Consider the following 20940-nt stretch of genomic DNA (forward strand, 5'->3'; position numbering starts at 1 on the left):
CTTTCACTGAGGAGAGGCTTCCGTGTGGCCACTCTGCCATAAAGCCCAGATCGGTGGAGTGTTGCAGTGATGGTTGTCCTTCTAGAAGTTTCTCCCATCTCCACACAGGATCTCTGGAGCTCAGCCAGAGTGACCATCGGGTTCTCGGTCACCTCTCTTACCAAGGCCCTTCTCCCCCGATTGCTCAGTTTGGCCGGGCGGCCAGCTCGAGGAAGAGTCCTGGTTCCAAACTTCTTCCATTTAAGAATTATGGAGGCCACTGTGCTCTTGGGAACCTTCAATGCAGCAGAATTATTTTTGTAGGCTTCCCCAGATCTGTACCTCGACACAATCCTGTCTCTGAGCTCTGCAGGCAGTTCCTTGCTCTGATGTGCATTGCCAGCTGTGATACCTTATATAGACAGGTGTGTGCCTTTCCAAATCATGTCCAATCAATTGAATTTACCACATGTGGACTCCAATCAAGGTGTAGAAACATCTCAAATATGATCAAGAGAAATGGGAGGCACCTGAGCTAAATTTCAAGTGTCATAGCAAAGGGTATGAATACTTATGTCAATGTGATATTTCAGTTTTTTCTTTTTAATAAATTTGCAAAACTTTCTAAAATCCTGTTTTCTCTTTGCCATTATGGGGTATTGAGTGTAGATTGATGAGGGAAAAAATGAATTAAACGATTTCAGCATAACGCTGCAAATAACAAAATGTGAAAAAAGTGAAGGGGTCTGAATACTTTCTGAATGCACTGTAGCTCTGCAAAGGACCATTGATGGCGCATTGTGCCTCTGGATTTATTATAACACCACCGTCTTCATGCTCCCCCACCTGTAATCCTCACCGTCTGTTGCGTGGAAAGTTCAGGGCTCAAAAACTGATGTTAATTACTCGGTTTTTATTTATTAGCACGTCCCTGGCACAGCAGGAGCTGGGATTTTGTAATCACTTCTGTGTGTATGTCTGTGTGTGTCGTTGGTTGTTATCTCCATAATTTGGGTCCTCCCACGACTCAGTGTATCCACCCCCGCTTCGGTGAAGGTATGAAATCCATGGGCTAAGTTGTGAAGTTTGCTTGTTCTCAGAGTTTTGTTCCAAGGGCCCTCTTCAGGATCGTTACTGAGCCCCGTCCACTCTCCAACCGTAGTTCGTGTGGTAATGTTCCCAGGGATGGTTTATAAGATCTCTGTGAGGTTTTTCTTCATCATTCCCATTGTCCCAATAATCACTGGTGCAATTTCGGTGCTCTTCAGCTTCCAGGATCTTTTCACTTCATTCTTGAGGTCCTGGTATTTGGTCATTTTCTTGATTTCTGCATTAGTTAGGCCAAAATTCTTGGGTACTGATATCTCAATGAGCAATGCTGTCTTTTCCTTTTTGTTCCCGAGTACTATGTCCGGTCGCAATGCTTTGTTTTCTATGTTCACACTGGATGGGATCATCAGGTCATATGTGAGCATTATGTCCTTGTTTTTAATTATGTCTTTTGGTTCCTGTTTCCATGAGCTTTGTGGAACTGGGAAATTGAAATTTCTGCAGATGTTGTGCCTTTGGGTGTACAGCTGCTCTGACATGAGTTTTTTTCACATCCTGATGAGAAGTGACTCGTGCTTTCTGTTTCTACCTTACAGAACCGACACTTGTCAGATTAACTCAGTCCTGCCATCTTTTAAAATCTATTGGTGTGGTGTCCTTGGTCTTGGGCAATAATAATGATGTGTGTGTGTGTGTGTGTGTGTGTGTGTGTGTGTGTGTGTGTGTGTGTGTGTGTGTGTGTGTGTGTGTGTGTGTGTGCGCGCCCATGTGTGTCTGTCAGGGTCGTAACTTTTTTTTTTACCATTTGAGCTATTGTCATCAATGTTTCACAAAAGCTTTATTCTGATAATACGGAGAAGGCAATCTAACAAATTTGTCAAAAGGTCAAAGGTCAGCATCATAGAAAAATAATCAATTTTTATCCAATTGACCTAAAATTTCAATTTACCATTTTAGTTTTGTCATCAAATTTTCAACAAAGCTTTAGTATGAGAATATGGAGAAGACACATTAATAATTTTGAAAAAAGGTCAAAAGGTCAGCATCACATAAAATCGTCAATTTTCATCAGATTGACCTGATATTTTAAGAATTTGCATATTGGGTCACTGAGTTGTTTCACCAATCAAAAGCTACAAGCCGATTGATTTTTAGATCAAAAGGTCAAAGGTCAAGTTTGCGTAGAATCACCAAGTTTCACCCGATTGACCTGAAATTTAAAGAATTTACATATTGGGTCACAGAATTGTTTCACCAATCAAAAGCTAGAAGCTGATTTTTTTTGAGATCTAAAGGTCAAAGGAAAGGTCAAGGCTGCATAAAATCATCAATTTTAATGTTGTATTTTTTTACGCCTCTGCCGATGAGGTCACCAGAGGCATTATGCTTTCAGGTTGTCCCTCTGTCTGTCTGTCCATGATAGGTTTTCGTTACCGTGATAACTTGAGAATGGCTGAAGGGATCTTAGTCAAACTTGGTGCAGGTTTGTATAATGAGGTAAAGATGAACTGATTCGATTTTGGGGTCACGAGGTCAAAGGCCAAAGGTCAGAGGTCATGTTAGGTGAAAATCCTGTTACCGCGATAACTTTGGAACCAGTGATTGTATTCTGACCAAATTTGGTACGAGTATGTATGATGAAGTGAAGATGAACTTTTTGATTTTGGGGTCAATAGGTCAAGAGTCAAAGTCTGTAATAGGTCTATAACTTGAGAATGGCTGAAGGGATCTAACTGAGACTTGATACAGGTATGTATAATGATGTAAAGATTAACTAATTCGATTTTGGAGTCAAGAGGTCAAAGGACAAAGGTCAAAGTCTGCAATGGGCCTATAAATTGAGAATGGCTGAAGGGATCTAATTCAAACTTAGATCAAGTATGTATAATGATGTAAAGATTAACTGCTAAGATTTGGGCTCAAGAGATCGAAGGTGAAATGTCAGCTGTCCTGTCAGGTAAACATTGTGTTACTGAGCTAACTTGTGAACCAGTCATGGGATTTTCACCAAAATTGGTATAATTATATCATATGATGTAAAGATAAACTCATTTGATTTTGGTTCAAGAGGTTAAAGATCACAGGTTAGATTAAGTTACAATTATTTCGTTACCACGATAACTTAAGAACAGCTGAAGGGATCTTGATCAAACTTGGTGCAGATTTGTACAATGAGATAAAGATTAAATTATTATATTTTGGGGTCACGAGGTCAAAGGCCAAAGGTCGGAGGTCATGTTAAGTAAACATGTTGCCACGCCAACTCGTGAACCAGTGATAGGATTGAATAAACTTGGTATTAGTATATATGATGCAAAGATGAACTGATTATATTTTGGAGTCAAGAGGTCAAATGGGCCAGAGATCATGTTAAGTAAAATTTATGTTGCCACACCAACTTGTGAATAAGTGATGGGATTTTGAACAAATTTGGTATGAGTATACATGATGCAAAGATGAAATAATTGGATTATGGCATCAACAGATCAAAGGTCAGAGGTCATGTCAGGTAAAAATGTGACAACTTGAGAACAGCTGAATGGATTTAAATCAAACATGGACAAGTATTATAATGATGTCATTATGTGGGTGGAGGCATATCGGTCGACGTGGTGACGTCCAAGAGTGTTGTTCTAGGTTTAAACTGTTTTCGTTATTTTGAGCATATGGAAAAAGAGGAGGAAGAAGAATCAGACGATTTGAATACAAACGGATGCGGACGGGCTTTGCATTTTAAGATGTTTTCCCAGTTTTATTTTGCATTCCCACATCTGCCTCTGTGCTACCAAGATATTTTTAATTTCAGACTTAATATTTCAATACATACTGCATTGAATTTCGCAGGGCAATGCCAGGTACTTCAGCGAGTAATTAATATTTAACAATGCATCTATATACTATACATACATACATATATATATATACTCGTATATATATATGTATATATATATATATATATTGTTACGGACACGACTTAGATGTTATGATGGGCCGAGCGGAATGGCCGCCGTGTTCGCACAAGTTACCCGATTATACTCGAACGTTGGCCGAGTCGCGCTATGCTAAATCAATTACGGAAAGGACACAACGGCTGGATTAAAATGACACGACACCAGGGGTACGGTTCTCAAGACCGGAGGAGGAGGTTATAATATTGCGGAAGGTTAGATTACAGGGATGAGAGAGACAGCATAGGAAGATAGGCACTTAGACACACTTATCTTATTCCCGACAGACCACAGATAAACGGGACAAAACTGACTCACACGGGGATTGATGGCAAGGAGGGGCAGGTATTCGATGGCTCAAGGTGCACCTTGGCTCAGGGGCAAAATCGACCCGGTCCGGTCCAAAGATGCGGGGAGGTCGCTCAGCGCTCGGAGGTCGCGACTTGTCTTTCCAAGCTGGGGGGCGCATCTCACCTCACGTCCGGTAAGTGGCTGCGCATATCCGGCGGGGAATGACACGCCCTCGGCTCGTTAGCTCCGCCCCAGATGGAATCAGCCCGCCGCTTCTCACTGGCTGCGGGGGGTTACCGGGCTCCGCCCCTGATGAGGAGCTGACAGCCAGCCCCTTCGTGGTAACCCCGTGGAGCGCATGGGCAATGGCGGCTAACCAAGCCGGAGTGAGGACGCACACTCCCCGCGCCGCGCCGCCCCCCTCTGTTGTTGTAGTTGTTGTTGTAGTTGTTGTTGTAGTTGTTGTTGTTGTTGTTGTTGTTGTTTCATGGGGAAGATGGGAGGAGGTATGGGGAGGTCCTAAACTCACTACTGGTGCCATACAATCACATTCTGGTGCAACGAAGAGTCAGAATTAATGGAAACGAGTCCTTAACTGACATAGACTAAGAATAACTAGCAAGATGTCCGAAAGTTGTCTACGTGAGATGCGGTGGACCTGGGCACGACATTTAATGGGGGAAGAAGGGGAAGGTCGGTTCTACAGAGTGTTGTTTACAGACAATGGGACTAGGGAATGGGGGATTGGGGATAGTTGGGGAGTATTGGGGAAATAGGGGAATATTTACAAGCGGATATGGAGGCCAAATCCCATATCCGCAACATTGCACCTTTCTCTACCCTCGGGGCGTCCCGACCCGATAAATTTTTACCTATTTTAGTGTGGCACTCAGATGTAGTTCCCTCTACTATTAACTCTACCCTGAGTGCGACAGTTTTACAGATATTCACAATTGAGTAAATATGTCCCCCTGCGACGTTGCACCCTTCTCCTCACAGAAACACACCCACAGGATAACCGAATCGCGGAAAGAATTCGCAAACTAAACATACAGCCGGTAGGGAGCATTATTTACACAAGACTACGCTGATATTTACACTACGATCCAGGATCTGTTTTTGGAGGAACACATGCAGATGTTATGCATAGAGAGAGCACGCATGCCAGCATCGATACACCAACCCACGAGTGCTCTGTGGCCTTACGGCCTTTAATAATGTGCAGAGCACCCCTTCCAAGCACCAAAAGCACCACCCCAAGCACCAATCGGTGCAGTCACCATTGTTCATTAAAATAAAAACAACAACCCCTAACCCTGCAGGTGTCTCTTGCTCTTCGTGTGGTGCACTTGGCCTTCTTGCTTCCCTAAAAATAAAGAAAGGCGCCAACCGCGTCCATTTCCTTATTGTGGCCGTCAGGGTGCCAACTATTAGTGGTTCACCTTGTATGGCATAGGTGCCACGTTGACCCATAGGTCCATCCACGGGTGGTGCTTGGCCGCAAAAGAACTGCAGTCCATGGTGGGCGGCCACAAACATTGCGGTCCATATGGTGTATTGATCCAGGCAGCAAGCAGCGAAAGTGCAGGCCCACAACTGCGGAGCCAGCACCTCTCTCTCCTCTCTCTCTGCCCCAAAGCCAGATCCTCGGAGGTGGGAGACAAAAGAAAAGACAAGTGAGTAAGGTGGTAAGGGCGCAAAAGTGCACGCAATGTAAGGTAATGCACACTGGGGGCACATGGGAACCAGGTGAGACAGGTACGTTCCTACCGTACGCCCCCCCCCCCCCACCAGGTAACCTACATGGCCCCTCCCTTACCCCTTACTGTATCCACAAAACACAACACTACCCATAAACATCTACTTTACAAATCAACAAACGTCCCTACTGTCTTCCCCGTTCCTCCCATAAACCAAATTCGTCTTCTCTCCCTCCTAACCAATCAAATTTGCCATTTTCAACTCTCATCACAATTTGCCATCTCCAACTCAACATCATAATTTGCCATCACCAATTCATCATCAGTCCCTCCTAGGGAGGGAGAGATGGAATCACCCCAATGTCTCATCCACGTCGTGATGCGTCTCACAAATCCAACAGCAATTCTCCTTTCCTGCACACAGAACAAAGAAAACACAGGTGTGGAGTCATCATCATCACCACAGGTAAGTGGCTGCGTATGGTGCGACAGGTTCATCAATCCTAACTATTTCCTAAATGACTTTAACAACTTTACATTACCCGGGGTCTTTCCCTGCCAATCCATTGGCCAACTTACACTATGGGTTCTAAAAACCAATTCCCATTGACCAACCTGTGGTGCTTTTCAATTTGGGGTCTCACTCCCCCGATTCATCTCCCGGTGCCCTCGCACAATTTCTGGGCTGTGGCGTGTACCTCTCCCAGCGGGTCTACCCACCTGCACACCTCCACCACTGCAGTTGCCTCCGAGCTTACCTGCTCCTTACCCTAACCTAACTACCTGGGGAAGGCCCTCTGGCGCTCTCCCCACTCGGTGCCCTCTCTGGCACTGGGCTACCCGGGTCCGTCCTCCGGATCCTCGGGCCCCATCCACAACTCTCCCGGCTCCCAGAGCCCACCTGCGGCCTCACCTGGCCGACATCCTCACAGTGGTGGAGTGCCCAAACCAACTACACACACTAACAGGCTACACGCCCAGCCATTTCCACAACACTAATGCACCCATCCACAACACCATTCTGCAACCGCACCACAAATGCCAATATCCAACCACAATTTACCTATACCCTCTACCTAACAGTTACACTACCCGCCCCGGGTATCCGTGATGGGGGTCCACTCTTCCCCCATTCACACCTTCGCACCATGCACACCACTCCGTACCACTTACTCCAACTCTCTCCACACCAGTCATTCTCTGCTCCATGTATTCCACACACCTGCACTTGCACACCTGTGCTCTCACACCTGGTGCCACCTGCACCCTTCTCTCCCCAAGCGCTTTCGCGCTGATCCACAACACTCACTACTCATACACTGCTCCACACTGCTCCACACACCTGTTCAGTTCTCACACAGCATCATCTCATCTCTCTACTCCCCTCTGAAACTTGCGCTTCCCAGTCGTCCCTTTAAACTATTGCGCTCCCACGTCATTATCATCCACACTAATCTACCTGCGTCCCCACTACAGGTATCAGTCACTAACTAAACTTAACGTCACCTACTGTCATCTTCGCTAGATCCCTACAATTATCCTAACCCACCCGGGCTAGTTTTCACTGCCATACACCCCATAATCTATTGCGCATTTGCCCCCGCATGGGAAGGGTGGCAGGGATGCCACCCTTACCCACCGGGCCCATCGCTCACTACCAATTTTGCACATCAAATTTCAACAAATCAAAAATTTGCCAATCACTGCCCATCATCTGCCAATCATTCCTGCCACTCCTTTGCCAATCATCAAATTTTGTTTTTCTCTAATTTTGGGGCCAAAACACTATCCTCGTCATTACAGTCTACTTACTAATGCCTCTCGGTGCGCCAATTTACCTCTAAAGCACGGCTGCGTACAGCCAAGCCATGAATGCGGGTTGTTTGGTGCCAGCGGCTGGATACGTCCCGCATTCGGGGCAGGGAAGGAGGTTTACCCGGGCCGAGATCCCACGCACCATCTCGGCACAGAGCCATCCCATGGCCCGATCTCGGCCTGCCGGAATGCCTCAACAAAAAGTGGTCGCCATGACGACCCTTCCTATCCAGCCGCCCGCTCCGCCTAGTGGAGCACGGACGCGGCCGTTCAAAGCGAGGCCCGGCACGCACCGAGGGCCCGATTCGGCTTAAAGTCGACCTAACCGCTGCTCCGTTTAACGTCGATGCTTCACCTGCATGCTTACACCCCGCAGCCCGTTCCTTGCTCACACATCCAGCCGTTTCCATGCTCCTCGTACCTTTCCTTACACACCTCGGTACTCTCATTCCACTCACAGCCTTGGTCACACACCTGACCACCGAACACTTTGGCACACATTCGTTGGTCGCACACCTCACCAACACACCTCTTCGCGCCCCCTCCTCGGTCACCTCCTCTGTGACAATCACAGGTGTGCTCTCATTCGCACACCCAACCACGTGCCTCACTACCAATTCCAGCGTGCATTCCCACTCACGCTCTACCATTCCAGGTGTGCATCCTTTCTCACCTGTCACAACCAACTCACGCTCCTTGTCACTCTCACTACTCTCACCTCCATTCTTGACAGCGCACTCACCCTTACTCTTGACAGCGCACTCTTTCCTCATGCACCCGTCCGTTACACACCTCTCTCGCCCACACTCTTGCGCACACTCTCCCGTCACACCCTCTGTAACACTCACCACAGGCGTGCATTCTTCCTTGCCTTTGACAGCGCACTCTTTCCCCATGCACCTGTCCGTCACACACCTTTCTCGCGCACACTCCTGCGCACACTCTCCCGTCACACCCTCTGTAACACTTACCACACCGCGCTTCCATGTGCTCCCTCGCACACGCGCTACGACCGACTCACTCTCGCCAGCACCCTCACTCCTTGGCACGCACTTTTTCCTCACACACCCCAGAGTCGGACTTTCTCGCACACCTCCTTTTTCGCACACCAGACCTGTCGCACACTTCACCCACGGCCTCTCACGAACACCCGGGTCCATCTCGACCCCCAAGCTTCTTAAATCCCCTGGCGCATCATACGCACGACCATATTGGTCACCACTTACACCGGGTCCTCTTCCTCTTCGCTTCTCCTCCATCACCTGCGAATCCCTCATCCGGTTAATGAGCACATCATCACGATCCGAACACAGACTTTGGACCAATTCTTTTACTTCCTCCTTTATCTCTTTCTTATCCTCTCTCCGTCGCTTCTTAATTTCGCTCACCCCTTCTTCCACTTCTTCTAATTTCTGCTTCACCTCCTTCATCTCCTCGTGCGCCCCTTTAAGTTCTTCCTCTAACTCCACTTTATTTTTTTCTATGTGCTCCCGCACCTCCTGCTCTTTAACCTCCATCACCTCTACTACCTTGTTCATTTTCCTCGTCAAGTCCTCATGTACCGTCTGACACTCTTTTTTAATTACCCCTACGTCCTTTTTCATCTCCTTCTGTGTCGATTTTAAACCCTCTATTACCGCTGTGTTCTTCTTGACCTGGTCCCCCAACTCCTTTTGTCCCACTGTCAGTTGTTCTACTCCCAGCGTCAACTCCTCTATACCCCCTTGCAGTTTTACAGTCCCCTTTCTCACCTCCTTCTCCATGTGCTCCTTACAGTGCCTCACCTCCTCGCGCACTCCTCCGACCTCCTCACTCACACCTCTTCTGATCTCCGCTCCCATCACTTGCATCTCCTGCCCAGATGCCACCCTCATCTGCTCCATTTCCTCCCTGTGAGCATCCAGTTTGGTTTCTACCCCCATTCTGACCCCCTCTATCTGCTGCCCCATTTGTTTAACTTCCCTTTCCGCTTGGTTCCTCATGTCCCTCAATTTGCCTTCCATTCTGTTTTCTAACCCCTCTAACCCCTTTTGCATCCCTTCCATTTGATTCTCTTGAGCGGCCATTCTGTTTTCTACCCCCATTAACCCATTCTTTACCTCTTTTATCCCGTTGTCTAACCCCTCAAAATTATTGTCTAACTTCCCAAATTTCTTGTCTAACTCCTCAAAATTATTGTCTAACTTCCCAAATTTCTTGTCTAACTCCTCAAAATTATTGTCTAACTTCCCAAATTTCTTGTCTAACCCCTCACCGGTACCCCTCGCTTCGTCCCTCATTGCCCCCATTTGGCCCTCTAATCGCTCACTATCAGCCCTCATTCCCACAATTTGGTTTTCCAACCGCTCACCCAATCGCTCAATTTGGCTCCCCATACTCATCTGTACAGCTGCCTGTAGCTGCGCAATGAGGGCCTGCATGTCAATCGGCTGCATGTTAAAGCCCGTTGATACAGCGGGCTCGGCTACCGCGCGCTCTTGCGAGGCGCCATTTTGCGCGCCCGCAACGTCGGGCGCAACGACGCTATTTTGTGCGTCTGCTACCCTCACTGCTTCGCTCTCCTCATGTCCCTCAATTTGGTCCTGGATCGACCCTGCCTCACTCTCCTCTACCGGACCCCAGCCGACTTGGTCTGCCATAGCGCGACTTTCAAAATTCGGGTTTTTATATTTTGTAAAACACAATCAAATTTCGCCGTTATAATTTCGAGCGCGTAAAACGCGCTCCGGATCGAATCTCACTCCTCGACACCAATTGTTACCCTAATGGTACAATTGGTGTTCCAAAATTTGGGCTAAATGAATTTAGTCCCAGGTCCGAATCCGACACTCCTGACACCAATTGTTACGGACACGACTTAGATGTTATGATGGGCCGAGCGGAATGGCCGCCGTGTTCGCACAAGTTACCCGATTATACTCGAACGTTGGCCGAGTCGCGCTACGCTAGATCAATGAAGGAAAGGACACAACGGCTAGGTTAAATGACACGACACCAGGGGTACAGTTCTCAAGGCCTCCGGAGGAGGTTATAATATTGCGGAAGGTTAGATTACAGGGATGAGAGAGACAGCATAGGAAGATAGGCACTTAGACACACTTATCTTATTCCCGACAGACCACAGATAAACGGGACAAAACTGACTCACACGGGGATTGATGGCAAGGAGGGGCAGGTATTCGATGGCTCAAGGTGCACCTTGGCTCAGGGGCAAAATCGACCCGGTCCGGTCCAAAGATGCGGGGAGGTCGCTCAGCGCTCGGAGGTCGCGACTTGTCTTTCCAAGCTGGGGGCGCATCTGACCTCACGTCCGGTAAGTGGCTGCGCATATCCGGCGGGGAGTGACACGCCCTCGGCTCGTTAGCTCCGCCCCAGATGGAATCGGCCCGCCGCTTCTCACTGGCTGCGGGGGGTTACCGGGCTCCGCCCCTGACGAGGAGCTGACAGCCAGCCCCTTCGTGGTAACCCCGTGGAGCGCATGGGCAATGGCGGCTAACCAAGCCGGAGTGAGGACGCACACTCCCCGCGCCGCGCCGCGCCGCCACCCTCTGTTGTTGTAGTTGTTGTTGTAGTTGTTGTTGTAGTTGTTGTTGTTGTTGTTGTTGTTGTTTCATGGGGAAGATGGGAGGAGGTATGGGGAGGTCCTAAACTCACTACTGGTGCCATACAATCACATTCTGGTGCAACGAAGAGTCAGAATTAATGGAAACGAGTCCTTAACTGACATAGACTAAGAATAACTAGCAAGATGTCCGAAAGTTGTCTACGTGAGATGCGGTGGACCTGGGTACGACATTTAATGGGGGAAAAAAGGGGAAGGTCGGTTCTACAGAGTGTTGTTTACAGACAATGGGACTAGGGAATGGGGGATTGGGGATAGTTGGGGAGTATTGGGGAAATAGGGGAATATTTACAAGCGGATATGGAGGCCAAATCCCATATCCGCAACAATATATATATATATATATATATATATATATATATATATATATATATATATATATATACATACATACATGTGTATATACATATATATATATATATATATATATATATATATATATATATATATATATATATATATATATATGTATCGGCGAGCTGAGAAAGTTCTCCAAATCCTTCGTTGTGCAGAGGCCTCGCCCTTTCTCTCAGCTACTTTTCCAAGTATTTTGAGGTTCTTTTCGAAGCTTTTTGAGATATTTTATGTAACGATCCGTCCCTATCTCCAAAACACAATATACTTTATGGTACACTGAATGCCGCCATGTCCTACGGTTTCTCTGGGGCGTAATAAATCATTTTGAAAGCCGCGTAATGTGGGCCTAGACCTCACAACCTTTTGCTGATATTTCCACGTGTTAACCTGGGTTTTAAATTGGTTTGATTAATTTACTGCCAGGTGGTGATTATATTAAATTCATATTATTATAAAATAACGTTTGGAAAACACAGTAAACATAAGCAGGTCCGTTTTCCATACCTGTCAGTTTGGCTGATTTTATGACATCTGTTCACCTGTGACAAGATGAGCCAATCTTCAACAACTGGAATAACGAGATGGTTATTCCAGTAAGAATACTTATTAATTCATAGAACAAGCGCTCCACGCGCCTCACCACACGTCGTTTCAGAGGGGTAGGCATCTTTGACCATTTCGGTGTCTTTTGGGTCTTCAGGGCCATTTGGGTTTTCAGGGTATTTTGGATCCTCTGGGCCTTTAAGGGTATTTTGGGTCTTCAGGGTCTTTTGGGTCATTGGTGTCTTCAGAGGTCTTCAGGGGGGTGTTTTTGGTCTTTGGGGTCTTTTGGGTCTTCGGGGTCTTTTGGGTCCTCGGGGTGTTTTGGGTCTTCGGGGTGTGTTGGGTCTTCGGGGTGTTTTTGGTCTTCGGGGTGTTTTGGGTCTTCGGGGTGTTTTGGGTCTTCGGGGTGTTTTGGGTCTTCGGGGTGTTTTGGGTTTTCGGGATGTTTTGGGTATTCGGGGGTTTTTTTTTTGGTTTTTTTTGTATACAGAGTCGAGGCTCGTGAAAGAGCTAACATTTATCAAACAAACAAGCAAACAAAGTATATAAAAAGGGGAGCGGTCGACAAGATTGGGGAGAGAAGGGGAGGAAGCACACAAACACAACATTTGAGAGCAGGGACATCGGGAGATGTTTTTGGAGGGAGAGGGCCTGGGGGGAGGCAGGATAGGTATAAAACGCAAGGACACCAAGGACTTCCAGGAAAGAAGTCAAAAGTCACCTCAAAAAGGTGGATTTGGGGTGAAATTAGCAGGGGTAGAAAAGATCAAGGTTTTGGATGGGGGAGGATAAGAGATGGTGGTGAACAGCTGTTTTAAAGACCTGGAGGGTGGAGTGGGATTGAAGAGAGTGAGGGAGTTTGTTCCAGAGGTGGGAGAAAAGAGGAATGAAGGAGAGCAGAGAGTCTTGATTTTGGCAGTTTAACCATAAGAGGGTTGCAGGCAGAACTTGTGCGACCTGCAGGAATATTTGGGGGACAGAGCCCAGAGAGAGCCGGAGAGGAGCAAGGCCGGAGGTGTTTTGGGTCTTCGGGTGTTTTGGGTCTTCGGGGTGTTTTCGGTCTTTGGGGTGTTTTGGGTCTTTGGGATGTTTTGGGCCTTCTGGGTGTTTTGGGTGTTCGGGCTGTTTTGGGTCTTCGGGGTGTTTTGGGTCTTTGGGGTGTTTTGGATCTTCAGGGTGTTTTGGGTCTTCGGGGTGTTTTGGGTCTTTGGGGTGTTTTGGGTCTTTGGGGTCTTTTGGGTCTTCTTGGTCTTTGGGGTGTTTTGGGTCTTCTTTGTCTTTGGGGTGTTTTGGGTCTTCGGGGTGTTTTGGGTCTTCGTGCTGTTTTTGGGGACTTTGGGGTGTTTTGGGTCTTCGGGGTGTTTTGGGTCTTCGGGGTCTTTTTGAGCCTCAGGGCTTTGAAGGGTATTTTGGGACTTTGGGGTGTTTTGGGTCTTTGGGGGTCTTCAGGGTGTTTTGGGTCTTCAGGGGTCTTGGTGATCTGAAGGGTCTTGGAGGAATTAAAGGGTCGTCAAAGGTATGAGGGGTCTCAGCAGTCTTAACGCAATTAAGAGGGTTAATTAAGAGGGTGGTAATTTTAATTGAAGAAGTCGAAGAAGAAGACGTTTTCATCGCATATAAACATAGCGACAAACATAGCGACATCACGACATAACCATATATGTTTGCTCTATTATAATAAGATATAATAAGATACTTACCCTGCGCAGTCAACTTGGTGTGAGCTAACTGTTCTGTTTTTGAACGGCTTTTTTTTCTATGAACTGATATGGCTGCCAGACCACGTAACTGATGACATCATAAATTTATATTTTCTAATATAATTGTTGCATAGATCACGTTCAATAAATTTCAAACTGATCAGACGAAACGTTGTCCCTGTCAAATTATGACGTCATAATTATGGCACCAATGACGTCATTGGTAACAACACTAATTCCCCATACTAGGGCATTGCCCGTACATGGGTGCCCGTTCCTTGCCAATGCCCGTACTATATATATATCTAAAATTATATCCCCCCCCCCCCTCTATTTACATGAAATGGTTTGGTCCATTCGCAACGACCACAGAACCCCCCCCTCTATTTACATGCAATGGTTTGGTCCAAAGCGAACGGTTTGGTCCATTCGATGTGATTCGATGATTCGATGTGAATGGTTTGGTCCATTCGCAACGACCACAGAACCCCCCCCCTCTATTTACATGAATGGTTTGGTCCATTCGCAAAGCCAAAGCGAACGACCACAGAACCCCCCCCCTCTATTTACATGAATGGTTTGGTCCATTCGCAAAGCCAAAGCGAACGACCACAGAACCCCCCCCCCCCTCTATTTACATGAATGGTTTGGTCCATTCGCAACGGCAAAGCGAACGGCGAACGGCTAAATCGCCATAGCTCGGTAAGTACTTGTCCGATTAATTTCAAACCTTGAAAAGGCACATCCTCGGGTCCCCAGCAATATACCTGGCAAGTTTCAAGTATATCGGACCGGTAGTTGTCGAGAAACAGCGGTCACAGACACACAGACAGACACACAGAGATTACTGGCATTATAGATAGATGGAGTTCTTTACAATGAGCCACGTTTCATTTTTTTCCCCTTTGAGCGGTTTTGGAGATATAGAGGTGCAACGTTTTTCGGTTTTTCCAAAATGGCAGCCAGTACCACATGACCTATGACGTCATGAATTTCATTAAAATATTCCACAGGAGGAGGTGCTCCTGTGGCGGAAATTTAGTGTCCATCAGACCAACAGTTGCTGAGAAAAAAAATTCATAATGATAGGATAAGTGTTGTACTTGTAAAATTATGACGTCATAACGAAGGCACCGATGACATCATCATTAACATATCTTATTCCCCAAGGGGAGTACTTGACACTGAGCCATGTTAAAATATTTTCCATGGAGAGGTTTCAGATATAGATATGCAACGTTTTCGATTTTTCCAGGATGGCACCTGTACCACGTGACCTATGACGTCATAATCATTATTAAAATTCTACAGGAGGAGCCGCTCACATTCTGAAAATTTCGTGTCCATCGGACTAACGGTTGCAAAGGATTTTTAAAATTTTCATACTGATCAGATCAAGCGTTGTACAAGTTGAATTATGACGTCATAATGAAGGCACGATGACATCATCATCAACATATCTTATTCGCCATTGGGGAGTACTTGACAATGAGCCGTTTCAATTTTTTCCCATTGAGCGGTTTGGGGGTACTGGAGGTGTGACGTTTTTCCAAGATGGCGTCCGTACCACGTGACCTATGACGTCATAGTTGTGAAGAAAATAATTCTACAGGCGGAGGCGCTCCTATGGTAAAAGTTTGTGCCAATCGGACCAGCGGTTGCCGAGAAAATGAATTTAAAAAATGCAGACACGTACGCACGCACCCGAATGCTTAACTTGGTTTTCGCTTCGCGAGCGCAGGGTAATTATAGACCAATGAATGAAGTGATGGAGATTCTGTAATGATCGGCATACCGGGGAAAAGAGGCGGGGTCTAAGGGGGCGTGGAGAGGGAGGAGCTAAGCGGTCAGTCAGGGGGCTATGTCGGGGCAGAGGTTTCAGGGAACGGATGGAGGCAACGTAGGAGGGGAGAGGGACAGTGAAGGAGGGAGAGAAAAGAGAGGGATTGTAGAGAATATAACAACGGAAGAGAGAGAGTGAGAGAGAGAGAGAGAGAAAGACCAAAACCCGAACCCGTGTCCCGCCCTCTGCCGCTATCCAATCCTCCAGGCTTTGTGCGGCGTCTCCTCAGCATCCCCGAGTCCATCGTCACACATCCGGATCGCCGTCCACTTCCAGCTCCAGCTCGTCTCGTCTCGTCTCGTCTCGTCCCGTCCTGGCGGGATGACTTCGCGAAGGTGAGCGAGTTGAGTGCGCTTTTCCCCGCCATGAGTCGGGCAGACCGGCTCCCCGTTTCATACCCGCGGTTCATGTGAGGGAAACGTTACGATCGAAACGTGTTTCTGTGATTACATCTCGTAATGTTGTGAACATTGTGAAACGGCTTCTTGTGTTCCTTTCTCGTGAAACTTGGCGCCTGTTTGCGGCCTAGCGCTGCACGTCGGACCCCAGGGGTCGTCCTGTGTCAGAATGGCCTGGAGGGGGACGGTGCTTGTGTTGTGTCGGTTAATCCTGGTGGTCTCTCTACCGAACAAACATTTGCGTCCTTTGTTAACAATAACACTGAAGTTCGTTACCATTTTTACCTCAACCTCCCCTATAATTATATACTCTCGCTCGATCAACTCTATCTCCCCTCACCTGCTCACCTTTCCCCCCCTGCTCACATGTCGTCGTCCCTGCTCACATGTCGTCGTCCCTGCTCACATGTCGTCGTCCCTGCTCACATGTCGTCGTCCCTGCTCACATGTCGTCGTCCCTGCTCATGTCGTCGTCCCTGCTCACATGTCGTCGTCCCTGCTCACATGTCGTCGTCCCTGCTCACATGTCGTCGTCCCTGCTCACATGTCGTCGTCCCTGCTCACATGTCGTCGTCCCTGCTCACATGTCGCCCCCCTGCTCACATGTCGCCCCCCTGCTCACATGTCGCCCCCCTGCTCACATGTCGCCCCCTGCTCACATGTCGCCCCCCCTGCTCACATGTCGCCCCCCTGCTCACATGTCGCCCCCCTGCTCACATGTCGTCGTCCCTGCTCACATGTCGTCGTCCCTGCTCACATGTCGTCGTCCCTGCTCACATGTCGTCGTCCCTGCTCACATGTCGTCGTCCCTGCTCACATGTCGTCGTCCCTGCTCACATGTCGTCGTCCCTGCTCACATGTCGTCGTCCCTGCTCACATGTCGTCGTCCCTGCTCACATGTCGTTGTCCCTGCTCACATGTCCGTCCCTGCTCACATGTCCCCCCCCTGCTCACCTGTCACCCCCTGCTCACCTGTCACCCCCTGCTCACCTGTCACCCCCTGCTCACCTGTCACCCCCTGCTCACCTGTCCCCCCCTGCTCACCTGTCCCCCCCCTGCTCACCTGTCCCCCCCTGCTCACCTGTCCCCCCTGCTCACCTGTCCCCCCCTGCTCACCTGTCCCCCCTGCTCACCTGTCCCCCCTGCTCACCTGTCCCCCCTGCTCACCTGTCCCCCCTGCTCACCTGTCCCCCCCTGCTCACCTGTCCCCCCCTGCTCACCTGTCCCCCCCTGCTCACCTGTCCCCCCTGCTCACCTGCCCCCTCCCCCTCATGCTCCCCATGCTCCTCACTTTATTCTCAGGTCGACTCCACTCTCCTTCAACAACCTTCTTTTCCTGCAAAATCGCATCCGACTAAAGACCTTTCACGGTGCTTTGCAGACAAGGTCTTGCATCCCTGCAGCAGACATTAACACACCTTTGCTCTCTGTTGACCAAAGATATAAATCCTTGGACCCCATGGATATCTTGGCTTGATTAGAAATCCATGGGGAGATGGAAAATCCCTCAGCGAAATCTTTGCCCCATTAGACGACAAGTTGAGGAGCATGTTACCTGCCTGGATCACCAAGGTTAATGCTGACATGAACCTACCTACAGCAGGTTGGATCCACCTTTTTTCAGTGGACCCTTTCAAAATTCACTTCAACACGACTTTATATCTCGTGAACCAAAAGGTAATGAAGCATTCCTGAAACAACTCCTGTCGACAAGCTCCAAACACCATCACCTGGTATAAGCCTGCCTCACCTGTTGGTGCTGTCCACTTGATGAGTTTCAACAAGAGTTTTGGCACGGTGTATTTTTGTAAGGGTGAGCGAGGTACGCCGTGTTCTTTGCGGAGCGTTGTTGCAGTTGAAGAGGTTTCCCAAGGAGGGTCATGCCGGGTGGTTTGCCATTGCCTTGCCCTCAGTTAATCAGGGCAGGAATTTGTAATTTGCTCAGGGTGCTGGTAGTAGCTCACCTACTCTTTGTGAAAGACACAGGTATCTTTATCGTTCACCAACTAATACCTACCACCAGACAAGACTCCAGTGCAATGTCCATCCGAGGGACGGCACACACATTGATGGATTACCATACCTGTGAAATACCACAATGCTGCTCACCTGTCCCCCCTGCTCACCTTTTATAGGTGGGTCGGGATTCAAATCCAGGCTTGGTGGCTAAGAGGTGAGTGTGTGTACCTCAAGTGTTTTTTGCCTTGCGCTCCTGACAACCTGCTCGACCTCTCTGACATTTGGCTCGGCTGCTCTCGCTCTCTCGCTCGCTCTCGCGCTCTCTCGCGCTCTCTCTCGCTCTCTCTCGCTCTTGCTCTCTCTCTCTCTTGCTCTCTCTCTCTCTCGCTCTCTCTCTCTCTCGCTCTCTCTCTCGCTCTCTCTCTCGCTCTCTCTCGCTCTTTCCCGCTCTCTCCCGCTCTCTCCCGCTCTCTCTCCCGCTCTCTCTCCCGCTCTCTCTGCCGCTCTCTCTCTCCCGCTCTCTCCCTCCCGCTCTCTCTCTCCCGCTCTCTCTCTCCCGCTCTCTCTCCCGCTCTCTCTCCCGCTCTCTCTCCCGCTCTCTCTCCCGCTCTCTCTGCCGCTCTCTCGCCCGCTCTCTCTGCCGCTCTCTCTGCCGCTCTCTCTGCCGCTCTCTCTCCCGCTCTCTCTCCCGCTCTCTCTCTCTCTCGCTCTCTCTCTCTCGCTCGCTCTTGCTCTCTCTCGCTCTTGCTCTCTCTCGCTCTTGCTCTCTCTCGCTCTTGCTCTCTCTCGCTCTTGCTCTCTCTCGCTCTTGCTCTCTCTCACGCTCTTTCTCTCGCGCTCTTTCTCTCGCTCTCTCGCTCTCTTGGTCTCTCGCTATCTCGCTCTCCATGCCATCTCGATGCCCTCGCTCCTCCTCGGCCTCTTTCTCTGGACCGTTAGCTAGTTTATGCCCTCATACCTTATTTTTTAACCAGATGCCCACCATGGGCTAAGCTGATGCCCCCGTGGCTTGAGGACCATATGTGTCGCTTCTTCCCCCACCATGGGATATTGAAAATTCCTGCCATATCCGTGCTTGCCAATTTGCACGTAGATTGGATTTTAATCGTGATAATCACTTTCATGCTGTGTACTGGAGTCAATAGCTCAACAGCTGCTTCTGAACGTCAGATCAGTGGTGTTATCAACAAGTTTTGAATGAAAATATTCACCAAAATCGAATCGATTCTTCCTTGTCACACACACAACCTGTCCAAAAAGTTTCGTCCAAATCCATCAATAACTTTTTGAGATATCCTGCTATGTATCGTTTTTGGTCCAATCTCCCAATGGTGAAGAATCACTTAAAATATTTTCGTAGCCGAATCCGGATATTCACCAAAATGTAATCATTTCGTCCTTGTCACATACACTACATGTCTGCCAAATTTCGTCCGAATCCATCCACAACTTTTTGAGATATTTTGTTCAGTAATGGACAGACAGGGGTGAAAACATAACCTCCATCTACCTTTGGTGGCGGAGGTAATAAATAGCCCTGAGTGGGCTAACATTCATCTCCTGAGATTGTAGTTCAGAGCACCGCTGATTTGATTGGAGCCTCACTGATTCTCTAATTGGAAATCGAAACATCTAAGACCAGGTCATTCTGTGGACCATCGGGTAGAAGGGCTGTACCAGGTTTCAGAGCAATTCGTTGGTAAATAAGGGACAGGTATGGATCCAAAGATTCAGTGGGTAATCCTCCGTGAAGCCCCCACTCAAAAAATTGAAGCCTGAGCGATTGTGCAGACCATCCGGTAGAAGGGCTGTATTGGGTTTCAGAGCAATTAGTTGGTAAATAAGGGACCCAAAGTTTTGGGGGGGTTTGCCCCCCTGAGAGCCCCCATGATCCAAAATCGACAAATTGAAGCCTGAGCGATTGTGTGGACTACTGTCTTGTATTATGTGTCAAGTTTCAGAACAATCAGCCAGGTGACAAGGGAAGAATAGCAAAAAGTTGACGGACGGAAGGACATCACGACCCATTTTATAAGTTCATCTCTTCGAGAACCGAGATGAGATTCCATAAAAACTATATACATGAAGTGCCTATTGCAATCATGTTAACGGATTGCGTTTTGCTCCATGATTTTGATGCTAAAATATTTTGCAGTTATTTTTTTTTTTGAAATGGAAACAAAGTAAAAACTGTTTTATGGTGTAACATTCTGCACAATTTTCATTGTTTTTTTTCATTTCTTGCCTCTATCATTGACGAAGCAAAATGTAGGAGTTTATCTTTTGTCAGTCGCTAATCATGTTGTTCAACAAGTACGGCGAGATCCTTGGGCTAACGTTGTTGCATTTCACTTCTGTCCGACTGCTCGACGTTCTCTGCTTTGTGGATTGAACAGTTTCTTTGCCGTTATGAAAGGGCAATCTATGCATGCTCTGGGTGTACAGTACTTGCACTTTGTACAGAATATACCGTACATGCACACATTGATTTAATGGATAGAGATGCTATTGTGAGGGTAGTGGGTGTTGGACAACGGCTGCGGGTCGAATGGTCGTTGTTGGTGTTGTTGATTATCCCCAGTCAGTTCTGCTCGAACAGGCCCCCAGCACGGGAGCGACCCGGAGATCCCTCACATCTAATATGTTAGGTTGAATGGTTCATATAACCGGTGGTTATAAAATCATGCTCCACTGTACATGCCACCGATCCATCCTGTATGTTGTAATTGCGTAAA

General features: G+C 48.0%; 1 protein-coding gene across 2 annotated transcripts in view; it reads left to right on the forward strand.

The window, feature by feature from the left end:
* Positions 1 to 15826: 15826 nt before the first annotated feature.
* PTPN11 (protein tyrosine phosphatase non-receptor type 11) overlaps positions 15827 to 20940 on the forward strand; it is a 234342-nt gene continuing 229228 nt past the window's right edge. The window contains exon 1 of one of the 2 annotated variants that reach the window (XM_078780847.1): positions 15827 to 16183. In XM_078780847.1, coding sequence (XP_078636973.1) covers positions 16170 to 16183 — 14 coding nt within the window. In that variant the 5' untranslated portion in view covers positions 15827 to 16169. The remainder of the gene's footprint in view (positions 16184 to 20940) is intronic. The other variant, XM_078780846.1, reaches the window with a different exon arrangement.

Source organism: Myxine glutinosa, chromosome 6 (assembly GCF_964187855.1).
Source record: "Myxine glutinosa chromosome 6, kmMyxGlut1.1, whole genome shotgun sequence".
NCBI lineage: Eukaryota > Metazoa > Chordata > Myxini > Myxiniformes > Myxinidae > Myxine > Myxine glutinosa.